General features: G+C 30.7%; 1 protein-coding gene across 4 annotated transcripts in view; it reads right to left on the bottom strand.

Moving 5' to 3' along the window:
* Window positions 1-17,207: 17,207 nt before the first annotated feature.
* The window catches only part of LOC130891991 (PR domain zinc finger protein 1), a 55,440-nt gene continuing 45,123 nt past the window's right edge, over window positions 17,208-27,524 (bottom strand). For all 4 annotated transcript variants that reach the window (XM_057797154.1, XM_057797152.1, XM_057797153.1 and 1 more), the window contains one exon: window positions 17,208-27,485. In XM_057797154.1, coding sequence (XP_057653137.1) covers window positions 27,256-27,485 — 230 coding nt within the window. In that variant the 3' untranslated portion in view covers window positions 17,208-27,255. The remainder of the gene's footprint in view (window positions 27,486-27,524) is intronic.

Here is a 27,524-nt window from a genome sequence, read left to right on the forward strand (position 1 = left end):
GTTTTATCCAATTCCTTTACATTCTCTTCTTTATTTTTTATTCTTTCTTCTACATTATCTCAGTTTCTTTCGTTCTATTTTTGATTCTTCTTTGTTAACTGTTTCTTCTTGTGTTTATCCTCGTAATATTCTGGTTTTCGTTTGTTTTATCTCTTTTTTTCCACTTTATAGTCGATTATCTATTTTCCTTTTTGTTTTATCCAATTCCTTTACGTTCTCTTCCTTATTTTTTATTCGATCTTCTACATTATCTCAGTTCCTTTCGTTCTGTTTTTGATTCTTCTTTGTTAACTGTTTCTTCTTGTGTTTATCCTCGTAATATTCTGGTTTTCGTTTGTTTTATCTCTTTTTTTCCACTTTATAGTCGATTATCTATTTTCCTTTTTGTTTTATCCAATTCCTTTACATTCTCTTCCTTATTTTTTATTCGTTCCTCTACATTATATCAGTTTCTTTCGTGCTGTTTTTGATTCTTCTTTGTTAACTGTTTCTTCTTGTGTTTATCCTCGTAATATTCTGGTTCTCGTTTGTTTTATCTCTTTTTTTCCACTTTATAGTCGATTATCTATTTTTCTTTTTGTTTTTCGTTTTATAAAAAAGATTTTGTGTGATTAAACCAACGAAAATTTCCTTATACTAATAATAACAACGACGCCATCAGATTTTCTAATTTCGTATATAATCTCCCATCCCCTATCGATTAAATATCGTGGTGTAAAATATATTGTGACGTCATTAGAAGACGCCCGAACGTGATTGGCGGTTGCTTAGAGACGCCCTCACTTTGCAATGGCGTACCCCGGCGTTTAATGTGTCCTTTGTCATTTTAAAACGATTTATAATAAATACCCAGTACAACTAATATCAATAATCACAATCCGAGAAGTTCTTTTCAAATAAATACTCAATTTGATATAAAATTGGTGTTTCTCGTATAAAAAATATCGCCTCAATCTTAATTTTAATCTTAATTTCGTAGAAAATTAGTTGCAATACATGAAAAAGTGTATGGAAAATGAATAAACGGGATGCCAGATTCGTATCGACGCTTCCAAGAGAAGTTTTATGAAATCTAAACTGTTTAAGATGAATTTATTTGTCCAGTCTGATCCTCAGACGTTCCTACAGCTCCCCATCGCTTCCAGAAGTACCAAGAAGCTTTAGGTAAACATTTTAGTATGTCTAGACTAATTTTTCGTCTTTGCGAACTACCCAGGATTTATGTTACAGCTCCGTGAATCGCGAGGACTGATTCTTAGTTAGTGGACAGCAGGAAACTAAAATGGCCTTTAAAACTCCTGCTAATGGTACAAAACTTACTTCAGCTAAACTAAAACTTGGAGCGATGTTCTCAGATGAGACCAGACGAATTTACCACCGCCAAAATCGTGCAAAATTACATTTCAGAAGCCGGTTTTTTAGGTTATGGAGTAGCCAACAGACAATCCTGATCTAAACCCTATAGAACTTGATTAGATCTATGACTAATCGTATTAGAAATGTTATTAAAGCTAGAGGAAGTCATATGCATTATTAAGAAATTAATTGTTAAGTTTTAAATTATCGATAATCCTATTTATGTTAATTCCTATGCACCCAAGTATGCAAGATGCAGATTTTTTGCTAAAGTCTCTCAAATTTTTCAACATAGTTTTTCTTTTAAATCCATAAACGTCTTCGTTCGATAGAAATCTCTCTTTTACGAACTTTTAGGTTAGGAAACTGGTAAATGTATCCGGGGAGGTTAGATCTGGTGGATACGATGGATGGTTTACAATTTACTTTCTTTTCGCTAGTTGAATGCAAAAAGGACGACTGATATTCGGATTCAAGGACCTCGAAAACATCATTTTTAATTTCCAAGGTAAATTTCTGTTAGAAATAAATCAATTGATTAATATAAATACTCAAATTATGAATATCAATATTATATTTCGATAAAAACTTGAAGAAAAATCGAATTTTAAAACAGAAGTAACCTAAAATCGAGAACATTTAGATGTATTTTAATTTTTTTATAGACCCTGTAGAATTATGTTCTGGTTCCGCCTCAGATACGTTGCATTAGCGCCCATATTGTGATAATTTATCAACAATATCACGCTACGCAGTTAAAGATAAGAAACAAATTCTTTTAACTCAGTGCGTACCATCTGCAATGGAAACTTACAACACAAACACGTATTCCATTGAAATTTAGAGTCTAATAAATCGAAAGAATGAAATAATGAAACTAAGGATGCTTTCTGGTTATTAATTTATTAAAAAAAAAACAACTGGAGCCGATACTGCCTCTACAAATTAATAAAACGATCCGATTTTGTATTATAAAGGAAGCCGTAATTTATTTCGTTTTTTATGAATATATTTATGCCGGTCCTGTAGATCTGAAAACTAAGATAACGCGTATTTCCTGCAACAACTCATACCAACATCAAAACGGCTGCGATAATGATTTGATAACGAAAAAATTTTGAAATGTGTGGTCTTAAGATTGTTTCTTTTTATTTGTGAGGTATTATTTCGAAAGATCAACATTTGGTGGTGGTAGTTTCAAGCAACTTGTACATTTATAACACAGAGTCGGCTTTAACATACATAACATACGGCAACACTGTATTTTAAACTATTTACAGACTAAAATTTACGTTGTAAGTGTTCTAAATATACGATTTACTAAGTTATTACAGAAAAAAGTATGGCGGGTTTCAAAAAATACGTAAAGCTTCGAGAAAACTAAAAATTTCAAATGGAAGCTCACTTGGAAAACAATTTCCGAAATAAAGCAGGTTTATTTGGTGAAAATATAAGTATAAACCATTTTTTTAAGCTAATTCGCATGTACTAGTGGTAAAAATATAGTTACGAACGCCATCTACACATCGATTTAAATATTATAAATTTAGATTTAAAATTTGTCGTTATTTACCATTCTCAGCTCTCGAATGGGACATTTCAACTCCACTATCTTCATCTAAGGTTACAACTGCCATTAGAATCTGTAATATAGAAAATATATACAGCGTGATACATAAAATTTCGTTATAACTAACAGAATTCTTACGTCACTTCATAATAAAATTTTAAATGTTTGTTAAAATCTTAAAACCTTTTACTTTCACTATATTTCAGTAATTTATTTTTAATTTTAATAAATTTTCTCTAATTAAATAGTTATTAATTGAAGGAATTGAAAGTATTTATTAAAACTAACCTCAAATAATCGGAATTATTGAAGTTTTTATTAATATAAAATATCTCAATTGATTTACCTTACACAAAATTTGTTGTAACTAAAAAATTTGGATGAAATTAACAATTCCTCGTGCCGCACCACTAACTTAACATCACTACCCTTAACCGTCAACTAAAATCGAAATAGAAAAAAAGAAGGTGGAAATTTTTTCGAAGAGCAGGTAAGAAAAAAAATGTGGCAACAACTTATTATTTAACATCCGACTGGAGCATGTTGTGAATCTTACTCCGACTTGGCACACGCGGTTCACGCACTAATACACCCCCTCCCCCGCCGCCGACGTTTCGGTAGTTTCAGAGGGTCGTTTATATACCTACACCCTCTTCTTCGAATCCGTTATGATTTTTATCTACCAAGAATTCGAACTTATTTTTAGAAAGGGAATTTAGAAAACGAAATATTAAAGGAAAAACGGAAACTAGTATGAAAAGTGATCTTTTAATCTATTTTCTAAATTCTGAGATGTTTGTCCTACGTAAACAGCGTTATTTCTATCACAAGGTACTTAATTTAGATATTACTACTTTTTTATTAATTATATTGATGACGAATTGTCGAATTGATGATTTTTTAATCTATTTTCTAAATATTGAGATGTTTGTCCTACGTAAACAGCGTTCTTTCTATTACAAGGTACTTAATTTAGATATTACTACTTTTTTATTAATTATATTGATGACGAATTGTCGAATTGATGATTTTTTAATCTATTTTCTAAATTCTGAGATGTTTGTCCTACGTAAACAGCGTTATTTCTATCACAAGGTACTTAATTTAGATATTACTACTTTTTTATTAATTATATTGAGGACGAATTGTCGAATTGATGATTTTTTAATCTATTTTCTAAATATTGAGATGTTTGTCCTACGTAAACAGCGTTCTTTCTATTACAAGGTACTTAATTTAGATATTACTACTTTTTTATTAATTATATTGATGACGAATTGTCGAATTGATGATTTTTTAATCTATTTTCTAAATATTGAGATGTTTGTCCTACGTAAACTGCGTTATTTCTATCACAAGGTACTTAATTTAGATATTACTACTTTTTTATTAATTATATTGAGGACGAATTGTCGAATTGATGATTTTTTAATCTATTTTCTAAATATTGAGATGTTTGTCCTACGTAAACAGCGTTATTTCTATCACAAGGTACTTAATTTAGATATTACTACTTTTTTATTAATTATATTGATGACGAATTGTCGAATTGATGATTTTTTAATCTATTTTCTAAATTCTGAGATGTTTGTCCAATGTAAACAGCTTCATAAGCATTACAAAGTACTATTTTAAACACTAAAAATGATCAATTCAATTAAATAATGATGTACGAAGGTTAAAAGTTGAGAAAACCTAAACAATATTTTTTAGAAATAATAGTGAAGTACCAATGGTGGATTCAACCTCACATCTTGAAAATATTTGCAGATTCTTCTTCTTTTGCAGTATTAAACTTTTTGAAAATTGGTTTTTTTCCATCTCCTGTTATTGAATAAACTTTGCTTGTTTCATTGAAACATTTTCCGTTCTTTTCCTATTTGATTTGAATGTCCCGAAGAAACATCCTTTTAATGGTTGGGAGAAATGATTTTAATATGATTTTTAGACGCATATCCCAGAATTCCCACGTTACTGCGATTGGACGAATGCCCATTCAAAAATAATAGGATTTTCTGGTCACAAATTGAGCCATCCGAAGAAGATTTCTTTAGATCCTTAGATCCTTTAGATTGAAAATGTCAACCTTGTTCAAAACGTCATTTTCAATCAATGTACGTTCCAAGTATTACTTCGCAAAAACTAATCTAACCTTAAATAATCAGCCTTACGAGATTTACTTATATGAACCATTATTTTAAGGTCTTTTTGAACTTTTTGATCCCAAGGTTTTACCGTCAAGGTCTTCGTTTTTTTTCTGTTCATTGTAGCCACTTACCTCTCTTGGTTTCTAGTTCTATGTCGCTTTAGAAAGTTAATATTTCTATAGGAAAATTGAGGTTAAATACGATGTTTAAAACATAGATCTACATCCCGCTAAAAGTTTTGAAACTGACACTTAATGTCAGTTCCATTAAATCGTCTCCTCCACCTCTATTGACTAAAATTCTTGCAAATGTTTATCAATAAAGATGGTGAAGCCCGTTAGTCTTCTTATCCTCGATAATCTTTAGTATTTGATCGATAACATACATGGTTGCTCGTGGTGATACGTTCGCCATTGAAAATGTCAAACTTTACGTCAATTTTGACATACATCAGTGTTGCCATTACTCAAAACCTTTTTTCCCTTTATTTGTTTTTGTATAATAACTTTAAAAAAAAAACAATTGCCGGAAACTGCGAAGATATAAACCAAACATAGTTTACAAAAAGGACGTTCATCAATTTCGTCTTAAACATAATTTATTTCTATTCAAACTTTTTTCGCGAAAATATCTTTATCTGTAAAACATGTCGCAAATAACACCGCCGACAAAATGGCGAGTTGTGTTTTTTATCCATTGTTAAATCGCGTGGATGGGGACGATACGAACAGCGCTCATTGAAATCCCACCAGCGGAGGTGGGACGGTTAAATAGAAAGAGACAAGACGATAGAGAGGCGGTGTGTAGTCACTGATTTAATGACGTGTTCGATTCCATGAATATTGTTTCAGAACGAATTCCAATCGGAATGAATCAAGTTTGGAATGTGCGTGAATAAAAATATGGTAATTAGAAACTATTCAATTATTCAAATACCAATGGCGTGCTTAAAACAACGCGATTCTTATTTTTTGGTATAAATATTTCGAAGTCTAGTTTATTTATCTTTCTGGGGGCCAGAATCATCAGAAGATGACCCAGGAACCTTCTACAAAAGGCGCACGTCCTCTTCTATCAATACCGCGAAGACAAACTCCACGACGCACCCCCAGTGGCCATTTTCTTCGAGATATAAAGAAGCCCAATCAACAATTGAGTCTATTTTTATTGATTACCGTACCTATTCAATGTTGGTTTTAGTACAAACTTCATTTTTTCGTTGTATTCAATTTGAATTTCGTGCTATGGAATGTTCAATTCGAAACAGTTTCATTCAATCCAAGGAAAAGCAACCCCAGTTCCACTTTACGCCACTCCACGCCTCGCAACGCCACGCCACGACACGCCATATATGAGTGCATATGTTTTTCTACTTAATTAAATTATCTGCGTTCAATTCTTAGATGTAATCGAGGCGTGTTAAGACGTTTGAAACCCCCTCTTTTGTCTTTGTCCTTCAATCCATCGGATTGGGTTTGTATTGAAGATTTTTGTTGATTTTAAGAACCAAAAATCTTTTTTTTAGACTACTTGTACTCTACATAACGTATTTAACGTCATTTGGCATATCAAAGTCGCGTGGCGCGGAGTGGCGTGGCGTGTTGATAACTTTTGATATTCTTTTGGTTTTTTGCAGGGGTGTTAAGTTTTTTTTTCATGTAAGAGGTTTTTTCGTATTAGATTGTAAAATTGTTTAAAATATAATTAAAAATAAGATTTGAAAGCTCCCCATTATTCCCGGTGTACGAAAAAGATTTTATTCAAGGTCAAATATCGAAAAAATTAGTTTTTCGCAATTTTCAGCGAAACGGTTAGTTTTATCATAAAAATACTTAAGACAAAAAATGTAGATCATAAAATTATTTACAAAAAACATAATAATTCTTTTTTTCTTACAAGCCACCGTTTCTGAGATATAACGATTTAAAGAGTAATAAAAGTTGTAATTGTCTTAATATACATAAGTACGCCACGTATACAGGGTGTTTCTATATTCGACCGACAACGCTCTACACCACAGAGAGATCTCTATAAATGATTCATTTCGATATAGTAATACGAACCCATACTGGGCATAGTTGCTGAGATATAGGGTGTTCAATATTTTAAATCAAAAATTTGCGATAAATCCAAAACGCCTTTTAATTTTTTTTTCAAATTTGGTGACTAATATGCTCCTTAATAAAGTAATATTTTGACATAAAAAAACTTTGGAAAAATTTAACCAGTGGCGCGAGCTCAGGGTTTTCTACGCCACTGGAGCAAATTATTTTTTGTAATTTTGTTTTAAATTGCTGATTATTTTTCGGTCGAATGTAGAAACACCCTGTATATATCTCTAGAGTTTTAATATATGTTAAAATAACAAATAAATATCAAAATAATATCAAACTTTTAGACGCGTTAAGTAAACAACTTCATAGATGGCGTGGAAACAATTTTTTGAATCGTTATATCTCAGAAACGGTGTCTCGCAAGAAAAAAAGTATTGATATGTTTTTTGTAGATAATTTTATTATCTACAATTTTCGTCTGATGTATTTTTATGATAAAACTTATCGTTTTGCTGAAAATTACGAAAAACTAATTTTTTTGACCTTTGACCTTGAATAAATTATTTTCCATACAAAGAAACATGCCAATATTATTTTTAATTATATTTTAATTTATTTTCGTTAATTATTTTGTTTAAAAAAACTGTATATCTGTATATTGATAGATAATTAAAATTGAAAATATTTTTTTGCGACAGATTCCCACATTTCGATTCATCTGGTAGATTTTGAGGAAATTCCAGGTGAAAGTTTAGTAATATTTGTATGTAAATCCCATCTAGTCACCTGGTCAATAACAAACTGACCATCTGCTGTCGTTGTGTACAATAAACTACCCCATTTAAAATTTCGGCAAGGACGGTCGTTCGCGACGTAGAAAGTAATTTGCTTTTATTTACCAACCATTAGATACCACGCCATTTTGAATTTCGTATATTCTACCAGATTTTTATCAATTGGATATGCACTAAAACTTCTTAATGAACTGCTTGAAATTCAACGTCTTCTGAGCTCGAATATTTAAAGAAATCTGATGTATAACAACAAAAAATTTTATCATTTAGTTTACAAACGGCATTCAAAAGTGTCCAAATCGATGCCAATCTCGATCAAAGTTCTTTAAATTCTTCTTTAATCCAATTTCGGTCCACTCAACGAATCCATTCTCCAAAATGAACAATAACGTAAATCTTCGAACGTTTCCAGATTCCCCATGGAAGATATCGGTCGTTCAGAACGCGGCGCGTCGACAACAGAGCCCGGTTTTAAGAATTTCTGACAGTTACAGCGGCGAGTTCGGAAAAAGGATTCGAAGAAGGGTTTCTCAACGGAGAAGCGTGTCGAGCTAACCGCTAAATGCTTCAAATTCATCCTCAAAAAAGTACGGACCCACCAGACATCTCCCATTACAGATACAGGTCGTTCAGAGCACGGCGCGTCGGTAACAGAGCCCACGGACATGCTACGTTGTAATCTTTTTCGACAGCGCTGCCAGATTTATGAGCTTGGCAGGACTTATGCCGATTTTTCGACAGCTTTGCCCTACTAATTATATAAACCGGAATTTTATGATTATTATTTCATTTTGGTTGGATTTTCAGTTGATATACTGGGTGCTGATGTACCAAAAGGGGTTCAATGCTTGCCTTTGAGCACATAAACTAAAGATTGATCAAACTTTGTCAGTATTTGTCAATTTTTTTATATCCGAAGAGCTTTTATAATAAATTTTACGGGGGAAATCTGTAAACTAGATCCCATTACATTTTTTTTTCAGTCTCCTACGGTTTATGTACAAAGTATACAGTTTCCTGAACGTTTCGCCCTCAAATATTTGACAAAGAATTAGACCGGACTCGTGCCGCTATTCACATTAAAGTTTCCGCAATTCTTTGAGGAAAAAAAAAACGAAATAAAAAATTGGCCAAAGGCCAACGGTCAAATCGATAATAACCCATATAAAAGATTTTTTATTTCGATGAATAAAGGGGATCAAAATATTTTTTGGCCTAACAAGTCTGGGCTAATCTACCCATTGATGGATTTTTTTGATAACCATCGAAAAAATTGTTATGTTTATATACGGGGTGAGGTAAAAAAGCTTTCTTACGAAACGGATATAGAAACGTGATTCTAGTGAATTGATTCATCAAAAAAAATTATGACGTGTGAGATATTATCAATAGATAAGTGATTGATCAATATTTTGTATAGAAACGGAATCCAATAATGACAATAGTGCCATTTTGTGTGTATTCGACAACAAGAAAAACCCACATCGGCCTCCAATATGATTCATTGTTAATTTATATTTGCAAATCATTCAAAATTTTGGCAGATTCACTCGGGGTATAATCACGTAGTGGATGTTATATACGAGGGTCTTTTTATACAATATTATTTATATTTACTATTGAGTACATAATATAATGTTTATATGCAAATGGTTGTCGGATTTAGTGTTAAAATTATTGTCAAAAGCAATGTCAAAATTAATGTGAAATTTTAGGTCAAAATTGATGTCAAAATTAATGTCAAATCAATGTGAAATTTGATGTCAACATTAATGTCAAATCAATGGGAAATTTGAGTCCAAAATTGATGTCAAAATTAATGGCAAATCAATGTGAAATTTGATGTCAACATTAATGTCAAATCAATGGGAAATTTGAGTCCAAAATTGATGTCAAAATTAATGGCAAATCAATGTGAAATTTGATGTCAACATTAATATCAAATCAATGGGAAATTTGAGGCCAGATCATTAGGAAATTTGAGGCCAAAATTAATGTCAAATCGATGTGAAATTTGAGGCCAGATCATTAGGAAATTTGAGGCCAAAATTAATTTAAAATGAATGGGAAATTTGAGGCCAAAATTGAAGTCAAAATTAATGTCAAATCAATGTGAAATTTGATGTCAACATTAATGTCAAATCAATGTGAAATTTGAGTCCAAAATTGATGTCAAAATTAATGTCAAATCAATGTGAAATTTGATGTCAACATTAATATCAAATCAATGGGAAATTTGAGGCCAGATCATTAGGAAATTTGAGACCAAAATTAATGTCAAATCGATGTGAAATTTGAGGCCAGATCATTAGGAAATTTGAGGCCAAAATTAATTTCAAATGAATGGGAAATTTGAGGCCAAAATTGAAGTCAAAATTAATGTCAAATCAATGTGAAATTTGATGTCAACATTAATGTCAAATCAATGTGAAATTTGAGTCCAAAATTGATGTCAACATTAATGTCAAATCAATGGGAAATTTGAGGATAGATCATTAGGAAATTTGAGGCCAAGATTGATGTCAAAATTAATGTCAAATCAATGTGAAATTTGATGTCAACATTAATATCAAATCAATGGGAAATTTGAGGCCAGATCATTAGGAAATTTGAGACCAAAATTAATGTCAAATCGATGTGAAATTTGAGGCCAGATCATTAGGAAATTTGAGGCCAAAATTAATTTCAAATGAATGGGAAATTTGAGGCCAAAATTGAAGTCAAAATTAATGTCAAATCAATGTGAAATTTGATGTCAACATTAATGTCAAATCAATGTGAAATTTGAGTCCAAAATTGATGTCAACATTAATGTCAAATCAATGGGAAATTTGAGGATAGATCATTAGGAAATTTGAGGCCAAGATTGATGTCAAAATTAATGTCAAATCAATGTGAAATTTGAGTCCAAAATTGATGTCAACATTAATGTCAAATCAATGGGAAATTTGAGGATAGATCATTAGGAAATTTGAGGCCAAGATTGATGTCAAAATTAATGTCAAATCAATGTGAAATTTGATGTCAACATTAATATCAAATCAATGGGAAATTTGAGGCCAGATCATTAGGAAATTTGAGACCAAAATTAATGTCAAATCGATGTGAAATTTGAGGCCAGATCATTAGGAAATTTGAGGCCAAAATTAATTTCAAATGAATGGGAAATTTGAGGCCAAAATTGAAGTCAAAATTAATGTCAAATCAATGTGAAATTTGATGTCAACATTAATGTCAAATCAATGTGAAATTTGAGTCCAAAATTGATGTCAACATTAATGTCAAATCAATGGGAAATTTGAGGATAGATCATTAGGAAATTTGAGGCCAAGATTGATGTCAAAATTAATGTCAAATCAATGTGAAATTTGATGTCAACATTAATATCAAATCAATGGGAAATTTGAGGCCAGATCATTAGGAAATTTGAGACCAAAATTAATGTCAAATCGATGTGAAATTTGAGGCCAGATCATTAGGAAATTTGAGGCCAAAATTAATTTCAAATGAATGGGAAATTTGAGGCCAAAATTGAAGTCAAAATTAATGTCAAATCAATGTGAAATTTGATGTCAACATTAATGTCAAATCAATGTGAAATTTGAGTCCAAAATTGATGTCAACATTAATGTCAAATCAATGGGAAATTTGAGGATAGATCATTAGGAAATTTGAGGCCAAGATTGATGTCAAAATTAATGTCAAATCAATGTGAAATTTGAGTCCAAAATTGATGTCAACATTAATGTCAAATCAATGGGAAATTTGAGGATAGATCATTAGGAAATTTGAGGCCAAGATTGATGTCAAAATTAATGTCAAATCAATGTGAAATTTGATGTCAACATTAATATCAAATCAATGGGAAATTTGAGGCCAGATCATTAGGAAATTTGAGACCAAAATTAATGTCAAATCGATGTGAAATTTGAGGCCAGATCATTAGGAAATTTGAGGCCAAAATTAATTTCAAATGAATGGGAAATTTGAGGCCAAAATTGAAGTCAAAATTAATGTCAAATCAATGTGAAATTTGATGTCAACATTAATGTCAAATCAATGTGAAATTTGAGTCCAAAATTGATGTCAACATTAATGTCAAATCAATGGGAAATTTGAGGATAGATCATTAGGAAATTTGAGGCCAAGATTGATGTCAAAATTAATGTCAAATCAATGTGAAATTTGATGTCAACATTAATGTCAAATCAATGTGAAATTTGAGTCCAAAATTGATGTCAACATTAATATCAAATCAATGGGAAATTTGAGGCCAGATCATTAGGAAATTTGAGGCCAAAATTAATGTCAAATCAATGTGAAATTTGAGTCCAAAATTGATGTCAAAATTAATGTCAAATCAATGGGAAATTTGAGGCCAGATCATTAGGAAATTTGAGACCAAAATTAATGTCAAATCGATGTGAAATTTGAGGCCAGATCATTAGGAAATTTGAGGCCAAAATTAATGTCAAATCGATGTGAAATTTGAGGCCAGATCATTAGGAAATTTGAGGCCAAAATTAATGTCAAATCGATGTGAAATTTGAGGCCAGATCATTAGGAAATTTGAGGCCAAAATTAATTTAAAATGAATGGGAAATTTGAGGCCAAAATTGAAGTCAAAATTAATGTCAAATCAATGTGAAATTTGAGGCCAAATTTTTAGGAAATTTAAGGTCAAAATTAATGTCAAATCGATGTGAAATTTGATGTCAAATAAATATCCAAATTGATATCAAGATTAATGTCAAAATTGATGTCAGGCCGCATAATTTGAAGGTCGGCCAGAATTTTAAAGACGAAAAAAGACAATCCATTCCAAAAATTGGTTCAGAATAGTTTTTACAAACTATTTTCTATGAAATATACACTAAAAAAACAGTTAACTCTCCTCAAGACGTTAAATCTTGAACAACAAAATTTTTTTAGTAAACTATTTTTAGTTCAAGTACTCTTCCTCTTTCTCAATATCATTTTCTTGTTTCAAAATTTTTTTCCGTGAATAAATTAAACAGTTTTAGTGTATTACAATTCAATTCATAATTTCACTTATCAATCTATAGATTAGATGACGATTTTTAAATAGATCAATTGTAGTCTTTATGGAGTTGACACTTTCACTTTTTTATTAGAACATGCGCAGTTGAAACGGCGACAAAACCATCACACTTTTCCTCTAATTTACAAAAACTATATAATATATTAAGTACGAGTATATCCACACATTATTGAAAGGATCTTGGAGAAGCTCCCAAATTTGAGTGTCAAAAACATTTCTCAAAGTCGTTGGTTTGCTAGTAAGAATCTCAAACCAATTCTGTACAAGAAAATCTTTGCACAAATTTTTATTACTTTCAAATTCTAGTTTAAATACTTTTTATAGATTTGTTCTTTACGTTGTCGTCTATGTAACCTACGGAAATTGCAGTTGCTCTCCATTATCATTGATTTTCAACAACCCTGTAAATGAAATACCAATAATAATACAAATTTGTGCAAATGTATGTACAATATGTACAAATAAATGTAAAACAAAAGTTATTTTCTTTCAGAAATAAGAATCAATTTTGTTTCAATTTAATTAAAAATAAATCTAATAATCAATTGTGAACCGCCAAATTGCCAATTTATGTACGAAAAAAACCAATTTCCCTGATTTCTTTTGAAAACTAGCTCGACATAATTATAAGTGGCCATCATAGGGAGTCGTGGACTATTGTTATGTCGACTGGTCAGCACCCCCTTGACGTGTGATTGACAGCATTGTACGACGCATAATATTTCGGATAGAAAAGTGCTTTTGACGTTAGCAAACAATTAGTACATTTTTGCATATTGTGAAAGCTGTCAGTCGATTTGTTTTGAAGGGCGAGGGTGATTTTCAGATATACGTAAAACATCGATACAGAAAAGTTTTGTATTGTTATCATTTTCTTTTTTATCAAACTGTAATCATAGATCAAACAATTTTGACGTTTGTAGTGACATTTCTAGCTAAATGTCATCTGTCAAATTTACATAGATCTAACATATATTTTTGTTCAATCTCTATAAATCCAAATTCGAAGTCAAATAAATGTGCAATTTGAGGTCAAAATTGATGTCAAATCAATGTCACATTTGAGGTCAAAATTGATGTCAAATCAATGTGACATTAGATGTCAAAGTTTATGTTAAATCAATGTGAGAATTGAGGTTAATATTAATGTCAAATTTATGTGAAATTCGAGGTCAAATAAATGTGCAATTTGAGGTCAAAATTGATATCAAATCAAAGTGCAATTTGAAGTCAAAATTGATATCAAAATTAGTGTCAAATCAATATGCAATTTGAGGTTTAAGGTTTTTTATCAAATTGTAATCATAGATCAAACAATTTTGACATTTGTATTGACATTTCTAACTAAATATAGTTCATGTATCAAGGGAAATTCTATTATAAATATTGGCAATCCTGCCTGTAACTTCCGGTATGTCGTCTGTCAAGTTTCATAGATCTAACTTATAATTTTTACGGTTCATGAGTCCGCCTTTTGAATTCAAGCTCGCTGTTAAATTTTTTACCTCTCGACACGTCCCTTGGTCGAACGAGACCAGATCAGGGCTATACGAGGAGTGTTCAATCTCTATAAAGCCAAATTCACGTACAATAGCCTTGGAAAGCTAAGCTTTGTGGAATGGATCACGATCACGATCAACTGATTTTGACGCGCCTTATTTCGATGATTTTTTTAACGCAACTACCTTAATGAGTCAGCAATCAAAAGGATACCTCGGCAGAGATACCTGGTGCTTTTTTGGCACTCACCACCTCATAGAATCTATTCTAGACTGTCTAACTTTGTCGTCCAGTACAATTAGGTTAATTTTCTCGAAGATATCGCTGATTGTCGCTCAAGTTTATACGACGACGTTTAAAGTCACCTGGAAAGCGTTTTACAGTCGTGATTTAGACATTTAAGGACGAATATCCTTCGGTACGTCCTCGAAACTACGTGGAAAATCGCTTTTCCACACAGACGATTCTTGAAATATAAACGTACGATTTTATAGTTTGAATAATTTAAAATGTTTATTTTCCTATGATACCAATTGACTTCAGTCTGTCTGTACAAATTTTATATATTCTCCACCCTCAAATAATACTCCGGGGAGACAAAATTCGAAATGATCAATACATCAAATAATAATTTAAGATGAGTCATCGATATATTCGGGGTGAACTGTCATTGGTTGGACGTCCCTCCGTTTCAAATTCACTATTGGTTCATAAAAAAGGAGGGTGAAAAATTCCCCTTGTTTTTTAAGCTTTTTATCCACCAATAATTTCGAAGTGGGCGATTAAATCACCCTCGTTTGATCTGTAAATTGAGAACAATTATCATCGAGTTCTTATTGATGTTGCTGCTGCTGCTGCAATGCTTTCTGGATTTGCCTCGGATATTTTGAACACATTTCCAACATGGTGGACATTTTCACAAACTTCAATTTTCCTGGTTTCATAAAGAAAAGATGTAAAACAACGTTGAGTTTCACTAGATATGGAAATGTGTATATTTAGCGCGCTCTAGCGACGAAGTGGTAAGTCTCATAGAAAAGTTTGAATGAAGAAAAATGTAGAAAATTTTGTCTACTTTAATTTTGTATAGTAAGAGTTTGTCGAAAAAACGCTTCCGTTCTAAGATATAAGCCAAAAACTGGAAAAAGTGCGATAATTTCGTAGAAAAGTGTTTAAAAAACAAAGTTCAGCGCCATATTTTTACCCGCATATCCCAAATTAATGCTCAGTGACCCAAAAAATACGAATAACGATATCAAAATTATAGCAAAACATTAATTTAATAATCCCAGCTTTCGAAACCTACATCTTTGAATGAATTTTCACTTTTGAAATTTCTATTTCAATAAAATCAGTCAGTACTTGTTTTAAATTAAAATTTTCCATAACTCAATACAATTTTTTTCTTGTTAACAATATTTTCAATGGAATTTTCTATTCAACATGATTTACACAATCCCCATCTCTATAATTCGAGATTGATTAGTTTATGCTTCCAATTACAGTTCCCTTCTATTCTAAATACTGTTATACCAAACGCCATCTATTGAAGAAAGCCTGAATCTACGTTTAAATTACATTAGTTCAATTTCTGTAATAAAATCGAATAGTGTTCATTTTTAATTACAGTTTCCTTTTATTCTAAATATCTATTGAATACACGCTAATCTAGCTTCTTTTAGAGTTAATTGAATTGCTACAATTCGTTTACTTTGAATCCCAGTTCTCATAAATTATTCATTCTCTATATCGTACGCTATCTATTGAACAAACTCTGTACTTGACTGATATCTATATATTGATTTCATATAATTTGAGGTTGATAAAATTTATTTTACATTACGGTTTCCTTTTATTTTGAATATCTACCGAACTTGTTTAATATTCGTAATAATTTAATATCTATAAATCATCAATTTCCAGTCTCACAGTTCCCTTTTATTATTTTCACTGTCATATCGTACGCCATCTATTGAACAAGTTCTGAACTTGATTTATATTTATATATATATATATTGAATTTATATAATTTGAAATGGATTAATTTATATTTTCAATTACAGCTTCTTTTTTATTTTAAATCTACTGAAATGTCCCTGAACTTGTTTTACATTCGTAATAATTCAATATCTAATCTCATCAATTTTAAGTCACAGTTCCCTTTTATTAATTTATTGACATATCGTACGCCATCTATTGAACAAGTTCTGAACTTGATTTATATTTATATATTGAATTTCTATAATTTGAGATCGATAATTTTTTATTTTTATTCCATTATAGTTACCTTTCATTATTTATAGTGCCATAACGTACGCCATCTATTGAACAAACTCTGAACCTGTTCTATATTTATTTAATAAATATCTATTGATAAATTTTTATTTTCAATTACAGTTTACTTTTATTCAATTACAGTTACCTTTCATTATTTATAGTGCCATATCGTACGTATAATTATATTTCCTATAATTTGTGATGGATTTTTATTTTCGATTACAGTTTCCTTTAATCTAGAAAGCAGCTGGTTGCCAATTACTTCTTTGTTAATTACTTCGATACATAGTAGATGGCTTTGTTTCAAGTTAACCATAACAAAGAACAAAAAATTCCATTAATACGAGGAATTTTAATGTTTTTTTAATTACTTGAACCTTGTTGCCATATTTATATATAAATCTGATGTTTGTTTGAGGATATATTTTAAAAATAAAACGATATAGGAAAGTTTTATCACTTTAATAGTCAAATGAACATTTTTACATGCATGAGATATACGAAAATACTTTGAGAATTCGAGAATGGAAATTGAGGAAACCAAAATGTAAAAAAAAAACATTGTTATGAATAGCAAAAATTTCTAACACTAATGTATGACCTAAGTTATGGGGCGAAACAACATTATAAAACCATACCTTTGTAAAGAACGGTACCCACCTTACTTAGTCTATGAAATGTGAAAAAAAATTAATTTCGATTTGTTTTTTTCGAAAAATAAAAAAAATTATTGAAAAGTAAAAGTTTGTAGAATAACTTTCTCATTACGAAATTAACTTAAAAATATGAGTCGATTTAAATTATCGTCTTATACGAGGTGATGAACATTTTGACGTAAATGTACGTCAAATTCATATGAAAACCAATAGAGGGCGAATAAATCGTTCAATATTTAATGCAGCACATATTTCGAAACCTTAACTCATATTCGTAAATTGAATGATTCAAGTAATGATCAATTTATATAACACAAAATCAACTTTCATATCTTCAACTTTCTTTTTATTTATTTATGAATATTTCTACCCCCACGAGAAAGCTTGGAAACCCTTAAAATTACCATTAAATTAGAAATTTCACGTTTCAGTTTACGAGAATGGTCTCATAAGTTCCTGATTTGAACTAGAGATGGCGGCTGGTGCTTGTAAATTATCTTTTAAGACGCCATGTTGTTTAGAATTTGTTTGACAGCCGTCAATGATGAACGTTTTCCATTGATGCAAACAATCAACAAAAATAGCCGCATTTGGACGAGAAGAAGATTTGAATTGCTATCTCAAGCACCCTATTGACCAGATTCATCATTTTCTGTTCCCAGACTTGCAAAAATAGTTCTGTGGTCAAAAGAAGAAGCGATGTCGATGATTCTTATCATTCATTCGGTAATTGACCTTCATGATAACAAGATACGAAGATGGTTCAAATATTAACCGGGATTTTTGAATAAACGCGCGAAAAATTTAGTGTTGTCAAAATGAACGCACTGGACTTGTACATTAGCGAGCTTTTTGAGAAGTGGCAGCACTGGAATACTGTATAGAATAAATTTCAGGTTTGTATAACAAAATTCCGATTTATATTTGTACCAACTTCGTATTATAAAACAGGCATCGGGATTTAATAATCTAGTTCTAATAATTGAAAGCTAAAATTGATTTTAGGGCTTTTTTTTATTTTGTGTGCACGTGTTATGATTGGGTAGGTGTTTATCTGATTCTTCTGCTTCTTTTTCATCTTCAGTACGTTCGAGATTTATAGAAATGTTGATAGACACGAAAGAAGTTTTTGTTTATCTTAAGTGTAATTAAATAACGAAATTACTGTACACAGTACATACTACATTGTAACAATTACCCTTTAATATATTTCTGTCAAATAATATATAAAAAATATAAATTACCAGATGAGAATTTATCATTATTATTAGAAATTCTAAAAACGTTCAATAGACAGTAGATATTTTTATTTTTCCGACTGTCGTACCATTAGCCACAACCGAAAATATAAATCTTATCAATTTGTATGTACACGGGCAAGTCGGTCGTTTGATTTTTCCTGATAATTATCGGAAATAAATATACATAAATATACAGGAAAACTAAAAAAAAAAAGTCTTTCCAGTAGGTACCAAAACTGATACGAAATATGTATATACAAATTCTAATTATACAAAAATATGTTTTTACAAAAAATATAATCAATGATATTGATATTTATGATTCAACTCAACTGATTTTAATACTGATTCCTTAGTGCAAGCTGATTTTCTCGTGGTTTTCTTTGATAATCAGTGGGTTTTATATCGGGAACCAAAACCAAAACCAAAAACTGAATTCAAAAACTTCGTTTTTCGTTTGTACGACTAAATCTGAATGCAATACGCATTATTACCCCTTATCTCGAGCCAGATCAGTTGATATATGAAAATTTGTCTATGTTCAAACTTAAGTAGCAACCCTCGTATAAACAGAAAATACAATTAATATCCATCATCAATGATTTTAATTATTTATTCCGCTTTTCTAGAACGATTTTGTACCAAAACATCCAAATTAAAAACAGAAACTTGACGCACGTTTCCTAATTGTTTGCCCACAGACGCCATATTGAATCACGTGGTTTCGAGAACCGGATTAGTGTATATATGAAATATAAAACCGGGTTTACACGTTACGATGAATCGTAGGTGTATAGAACGTGGAAATATCATTATGAAGGAACTATTTGTTAACAAATAGGTGATTTTATTTTTTATTTATAATTTTTTGTCATCTTTTAAACCATTTCCGGTTGAAAAAGTCATAAAAAAGATGAAAGTCTTCTTATAAAAGTGTAATAAACGTTAAAATTGATTGTAACTAGTGGTAACACGTGATTCAGAGCCATTTTGGAAGTTTTTCAAAATTATAAGAATAGTAGCTTTAATATTTTTGTTTTACGTAATATTATTAATTTTTTCATCTAAAAACGATGTACAGTATGTAATTTTTTTAATCTTAAACGTAATACGATGTATAAACATTTGTTACGATTTGTTCTAACGTGTGAAACATCCAAATTAAAAACAGAAACTTGACGCACGTTTCCTAATTGTTTGCCCACAGACGCCATATTGAATCACGTGGTTTCGAGAACCGGATTAGTGTATATATGAAATATAAAACCGGGTTTACACGTTACGATGAATCGTAGGTGTATAGAACGTGGAAATATCTTTATGAAGGAACTATTTGTTAACAAATAGGTGATTTTATTTTTTATTTATAATTTTTTGTCATCTTTTAAACCATTTCCGGTTGAAAAAGTCATAAAAAAGATGAAAGTCTTCTTATAAAAGTGTAATAAACGTTAAAATTGATTGTAACTAGTGGTAACACGTGATTCAGAGCCATTTTGGAAGTTTTTCAAAATTATAAGAATAGTAGCTTTAATATTTTTGTTTTACGTAATATTATTAATTTTTTCATCTAAAAACGATGTAGAGTATGTAATTTTTCGAATCTTAAACGTAATACGATGTATAAACATTTGTTACGATTTGTTCTAACGTGTGAAACATCCAAATTAAAAATAGAACCTTGACGCACGTTTCCTAATTGTTTGCCCACAGACGCCATATTGAATCACGTGGTTTCGAGAACCGGATTAGTGTATATATGAAATATAAAACCGGGTTTACACGTTACGATGAATCGTAGGTGTATAGAACGTGGAAATATCATTATGAAGGAACTATTTGTTAACAAATAGGTGATTTTATTTTTTATTTATGATTTTTTGTCATCTTTTAAACCATTTCCGGTTGAAAAAGTCATAAAAAAGATGAAAGTCTTCTTATAAAAGTGTAATAAACGTTAAAATTGATTGTAACTAGTGGTAATACGTGATTCAGAGCCATTTTGGAAGTTTTTCAAAATTATAAGAATAGTAGCTTTAATTTTTTTTTGTTTTACGTAATATTATTAATTTTTTTATCTAAAAACGATGTTCAGTATGTAATTTTTTTAATCTTAAACGTAATACGATGTGTAAACATTAAGGTAAAGCTGAGTGCGGTTCGGAATATTTGTTACGATTTGCCGTAACGTGTGAAACTTGCTTCAGGAAACTATTTGAATTTTATACCACTGATTATCAAATAATGTTGAAGTTGTCACATTTAACGAAAATAAATGTCACAAGCACCTTTAAATATTAAAATACGTACACACTTGATTACAAGATTATATTTTGTGAAGCATTCGTATTTGGTTTATTTTTTTTTTTGGATATAATTAAATAAGTAAATTATGGAGACCGCGATGCATCGAGGAAATTTTGTTGGGGATATTTGAAGGAATAATTTAATGAAAAATAATGTCTTTTAGACGTTAAAACTTTTCAAATTGTTCGATTATTATCAAATGTCTTCAATGCATCTACGATATATTGAGTTTGACAGTTTACAAAGTTGAAAATTTAAATTAAAAATTTGAATATAAAAACGAATGTCGTATGTTTGAGATAATTGAAATAATTATTATTTTGAGGTGGATAATGAAATTTATATTTAAAGAAAATGCAATTATTTTTTTAATATCTAAAACATAGAGTGGGAAATTTTGAAAAAAGTGTAAAAATATAAAAAAATTCGATGTTCTGTAACAAATATGGAAATATTTTTTTAATTTTCGTAAATTTTTATTTGTATTTGAAGTTTTTTTTCCAAAAAATGCTTAAAAATCTTCAAATTTGGGTTCTGAGAAATAAAAAATTAAAAAATATGTAGAAATATATAAATCATTTGAATTATACCAAATTTTTGACATTTATGTTGTTTTTTTATATTTTTTTGAGACAATAAAGAAAGATTATGGAAAATTATGGAATTCATGGTCTCGATTATTATTTAAATTAAAATAATTTCGTGGAAAACGTGATTTTTCATTTATTTTATTTTTCAATTTGTGTGAATTTTCTTTAAATTTTGAGGACGAAAATTATTGAAGTTTTAATGAAATTTTTGGAAATTATGGCATTTCAACGATACTAAATTATTGGATGTCTCAAAAACCATCGATAAATCATAAAATATTAAAAATCATGTAAAATGTGAAAAAAACATCAAAAATCATGAAAAACTCGAAAAAAACGTCTAAAATTATTTAGAAATATATGGAAACATGAAAATCATATAAATTATTTCAAAACTTTTTCGAAATATATTGAAATACTAAAATCACATAAATATTTTGAAAACTGTGATGAATTATGCATTTAGACGCGTCAAAATATAATTATAAATGTCAAAGTGACACACAACTTTAAAATACAGAAAAAAACTATGAAAATTTTCAAAACAATGTTCAAAAATTCCCAATAAAGGTAACAAAGTTTCTAGAAATATGAAAATTTCATGAATATTTTGAAAATTTTAACGAGTTTCCATAAGAAATTTCAAAAAATTCTGAACATATGGAAATTATAGTAAAATGTATTGTAGTGAATTTTTTAATAGAAATGGAAACAATTAGAAAATTTGAGAATATTATGGAAAATTATGAGGAATTTTTGAGAAATTTCAAAAAAACTATACGACATTGGAAAAAAAAGATAATTAAATAAATTTGTCGAAAATTGTGATAGAGATTAAAAATTTTTGGGGAAAACGTGAAATTTTGAATAAGCTTTTACAAAAATTTGAAGAAATTTTGGAAAAAACTAAAAAAATCCAAAAAAAGTTTGAAATATGGAAAAAACATTATAAAAACAATTTCAAAAACAATGTCCAGGAATTCTCATAAAAGATATATTTTCCGGAAAAATGAGAATTTCATGAATATTTTGAAAATTGGGAAACATTTGGAAAATATGGAAATTATTATAGAATTTAAAAAAAAATGTATAAAATTTAAAAATGAAAATTTGGAAAATTATGGGAAATTTTCGAAAAATTTCAAAAAACTTCATGATTTATTGGAAAAAAAACAAAATTTTTAAAATTATAGAAAAAGTTTTTGGAAAAAACGTTAGATTTTGAACAAGTTTTCATAAAATTTTGAAAAATTTTGGAAAAAACTGGAAAAACCCAGTGAAAATTTAAAATATGAAAAAAACAATATTATAGAATTTGTATGGAATTTGGAAAATTATGGAAAATTTTTGAAAAATTTTCGAAAAATTTCAAAAAGCAGCACGATTTATTGAAAAAAAGGAAAAACCCTCAAATAATTGAATAAATTTGTCGAAAATTATGAGACATTGAAAATTTTTGGAGAAAACGTTGAATTTTGAACAAGCTTTTACAAAAATTTTAAGAAATTCTGGAAAAAACCAAAAAAATCCAACAAAAGTTTGAAATATGGAAAAAACATTATAAAAAACATGAAAAATTTCAAAAACAATGTCCAGAAATTCTCATAAAAGATTTATTTTCCGGAAAAATGAGAATTTCATGAATATTTTGAAAATTGGGAAACATTTGGAAAATATGGAAATTATTATAGAATTTAAAAAAAATGTATAAAATTTAAAAATGAAAATTTGGAAAATTATGGGAAATTTTCGAAAAATTTCAAAAAACAAATTATAGAGAAGGTTTTTGGAAAAAACGTTAGATTTTGAACAAGTTTTCACAAAATTTTGAAAAAATTATGGAAAATTTTTGAAAAATTTTCGAAAAATTTCAAAAAGCAGCACGATTTATTGAAAAAAAGGAAAGACCCTCAAATAATTGAATAAATTTGTTGAAAATTGTTGTAGAGGTTGATATTTTTGAAATTATACAAAAATTTTTCATGAAGAACGTTAAATTTTGAACATAGATTAAAAATATTTGAAAACTTTTACCAGGTCAAGGCGATTAGTAGTACTAATACCAATTCAAAAAATCCATCTAAGTAAATTTTGATAATTTTTTGAAAAAATTTTAACGATTTTTAGACAAAAAGTTGAAATTTTGAGAAAACATGATAATACTATGGGAAATTATAAAAAATTTTGGATAATTTCTAAAAAAATTCCAAAAGTCTTACGACTTGATCGAAAAAAAAACAAGACCTTCAAAAAATTTAATAAACTTGTTAAAAATCGTGGTTGATGTTGAAATTCTTGAAATTATAAAAAAGTTTTTCGAAAAAAATGGTAAATTTTGAACATAGATAAAAAAAATTTTGAAACTTTCATCAGATCAAGATAATACCAATATGAACAATTCATCTAAGTAAATTTTGATAATTTTTTGAAAAAATTGTAGAGATTTTTGGAAAAAAAGTTGAAATTTCAAAAAAATTTAATAATATCACGGAAAATTATAGAAAATTTTGAAAAACGAGTAATTAGGAAAAAACGGGTTTAAAACATTGAATAAATTAGTTAAAAATTGTAGTAGTTTCGAAAAAAACGTTAAATTTCGAATATAGATTAAACATTTTCGAAACTTCTAACAAGAACAATTAAAATTAATTCTCAGGAAATAAAAAAATTAAAACGATTTATACCGAAAATAGAATAAAAATTTCAATCAAATAAAACATGCGACATCATCCATCCGAACCAAACCCATAAATTCTTACAGATATTTCTCGTAATTAGGGGATATTGCTTTTTCATTATCAGTCTAAATTCAAAATTCGGATAAAAATTCCATAAAATACTTGGAATTAACAACTAAGAATAAATACCTACTAAATAAATTATATCTCAACAGTATTAATGAGTATCTTCAGAAAAAAATCAATTTCTTACAAAGAATTTTTTTATCAGTACTATACTACGTTCCAAATAGTAAAACCCATCAATGTTGATACAAAATCGAATGAAAAACGTGAAAGAAAAATGATCTGCAGAAGATCCACGAACCCCACCAATATCGGTCATCGCCACTTCTTCATTGACTTCCCCCAGGCCTAACTGTATGAGGACCTGGTGGAGTTGGCGTCCATTCAAGAATCTGGTGCCGTGGAAGATCCGGAGGAGCACTGAGATGCTTCTATGCATTCCAGAGAGCTTCCAAGAAGGTCAAACCTCATAATTTATCCATCCTGGAGTTACGTATTGATACGAGACATGGACTATGACGACGATAAGTTAATGGATTTTGAACTGCTGGGAATTTAAGATTCTATGGAAGATTTTTGACCCAGTTGGCGATAATGGTGCGTGGAAGATCCGGAGGAGCACTGAGATGCTTCTGGACACTCCAAAGAGCTTCTAAGAAGATCAAACCTCATAATTTATCCATCCTGGAGTTACGTATTGATACGAGACGTGGACTATGACGACGATAAGTTAATGGATTTTGAACTGCTGGGAATTTAAGATTCTATGGAAGATTTTTGACCCAGTTGGCGATAATGGTGCGTGGAAGATCCGGAGGAGCACTGAGATGCTTCTATGCATTCCAGAGAGCTTCCAAGAAGGTCAAACCTCATAATTTATCCATCCTGGAGTTACGTATTGATACGAGACATGGACTATGACGACGATAAGTTAATGGATTTTGAACTGCTGGGAATTTAAGATTCTATGGAAGATTTTTGACCCAGTTGGCGATAATGGTGCGTGGAAGATCCGGAGGAGCACTGAGATGCTTCTGGACACTCCAAAGAGCTTCTAAGAAGATCAAACCTCATAATTTATCCATCCTGGAGTTACGTATTGATACGAGACGTGGACTATGACGACGATAAGTTAATGGATTTTGAACTGCTGGGAATTTAAGATTCTATGGAAGATTTTTGACCCAGTTGGCGATAATGGTGCGTGGAAGATCCGGAGGAGCACTGAGATGCTTCTGGACACTCCAAAGAGCTTCTAAGAAGGTCAAACCTCATAATTTATCCATCCTGGAGTTACGTATTGATACGAGACATGGACTATGACGACGATAAGTTAATGGATTTTGAACTGCTGGGAATTTAAGATTCTATGGAAGATTTTTGACCCAGTTGGCGATAATGGTGAGTGGAAGATCCGGAGGAGCACTGAGATGCTTCTATGCATTCCAGAGAGCTTCCAAGAAGGTCAAACCTCATAATTTATCCATCCTGGAGTTACGTATTGATACGAGACGTGGACTATGACGACGATAAGTTAATGGATTTTGAACTGCTGGGAATTTAAGATTCTATGGAAGATTTTTGACCCAGTTGGCGATAATGGTGCGTGGAAGATCCGGAGGAGCACTGAGATGCTTCTGGACACTCCAAAGAGCTTCTAAGAAGGTCAAACCTCATAATTTATCCATCCTGGAGTTACGTATTGATACGAGACATGGACTATGACGACGATAAGTTAATAGATTTTGAACTGCTGGGAATTTAAGATTCTATGGAAGATTTTTGACCCAGTTGGCGATAATGGTGCGTGGAAGATCCGGAGGAGCACTGAGATGCTTCTGGACACTCCAAAGAGCTTCTAAGAAGGTCAAACCTCATAATTTATCCATCCTGGAGTTACGTATTGATACGAGACATGGACTATGACGACGATAAGTTAATAGATTTTGAACTGCTGGGAATTTAAGATTCTATGGAAGATTTTTGACCCAGTTGGCGATAACGGTGCGTGGAAGATCCGGAGGAGCACTGAGATGCTTCTGGACACTCCAAAGAGCTTCTAAGAAGGTCAAACCTCATAATTTATCCATCCTGGAGTTACGTATTGATACGAGACATGGACTATGACGACGATAAGTTAATAGATTTTGAACTGCTGGGAATTTAAGATTCTATGGAAGATTTTTGACCCAGTTGGCGATAATGGTGCGTGGAAGATCCGGAGGAGCACTGAGATGCTTCTGGACACTCCAAAGAGCTTCTAAGAAGGTCAAACCTCATAATTTATCCATCCTGGAGTTACGTATTGATACGAGACATGGACTATGACGACGATAAGTTAATAGATTTTGAACTGCTGGGAATTTAAGATTCTATGGAAGATTTTTGACCCAGTTGGCGATAACGGTGCGTGGAAGATCCGGAGGAGCACTGAGATGCTTCTGGACACTCCAAAGAGCTTCTAAGAAGGTCAAACCTCATAATTTATCTATCCTGGAGTTACGTATTGATACGAGACATGGAAGATCCGGAGGAACGTTGAGTTGTGACAGATTTGGTGGTGTTCATTCCGGGAGATAGCTGGGACACGTGGAGAAGAAGGTTTTTGATCGATACCCGCGCAGAGTCATGGAGGACGGCGAGTTAGAGGACGACCGCGGTTTCAGTGGTCGAGGCGGAAATTATCCATCTGGTGGTTCGACGTCGGAGGCGTTATATTCAGGACGGAAGGTATCGGTGGGCGATTGTCTATAAGACTTTGGTTAAAGAAAGGAAGAATAGAAGGAAAGTTGCGTTAGTCGTACTTCGAGATCATTTTTGTTTCTTAAGAAGAAACCGAGTCTGCAGCAACATACGAAACGTAAAATCTTTCGGAACTTAGCATCACAAATAACATTAATAATAAATAAACATTAAAAAACTTAACAGAAATTACAAACTAGATGAGCGTAAATAATTTAGGTACATTCAATGATGTGGGGCTGAGAAGATTCGATAACACTCGGTCTGGTTTCCTTTCCGGTAATAATCGAATTTTGCGACGGTCTCTGGTGATTACCGTTTTGAATAAGAGACGGAAGCGGCCTCGATAGACCCGGATGTAGCACCGGATGGTTAACGTGAGGTTGCGAATGGATTTCGAACGTATCCTTGGGATCGTCGGAATTATCCTTCAATTCTATGGGACCTAAATAGACACGAAACGCATTAGAACCAAAAAAAATAA

The sequence above is a fragment of the Diorhabda carinulata genome, chromosome 3 (assembly GCF_026250575.1).
Source record: "Diorhabda carinulata isolate Delta chromosome 3, icDioCari1.1, whole genome shotgun sequence".
Classification (NCBI taxonomy): Eukaryota; Metazoa; Arthropoda; class Insecta; order Coleoptera; family Chrysomelidae; genus Diorhabda; species Diorhabda carinulata.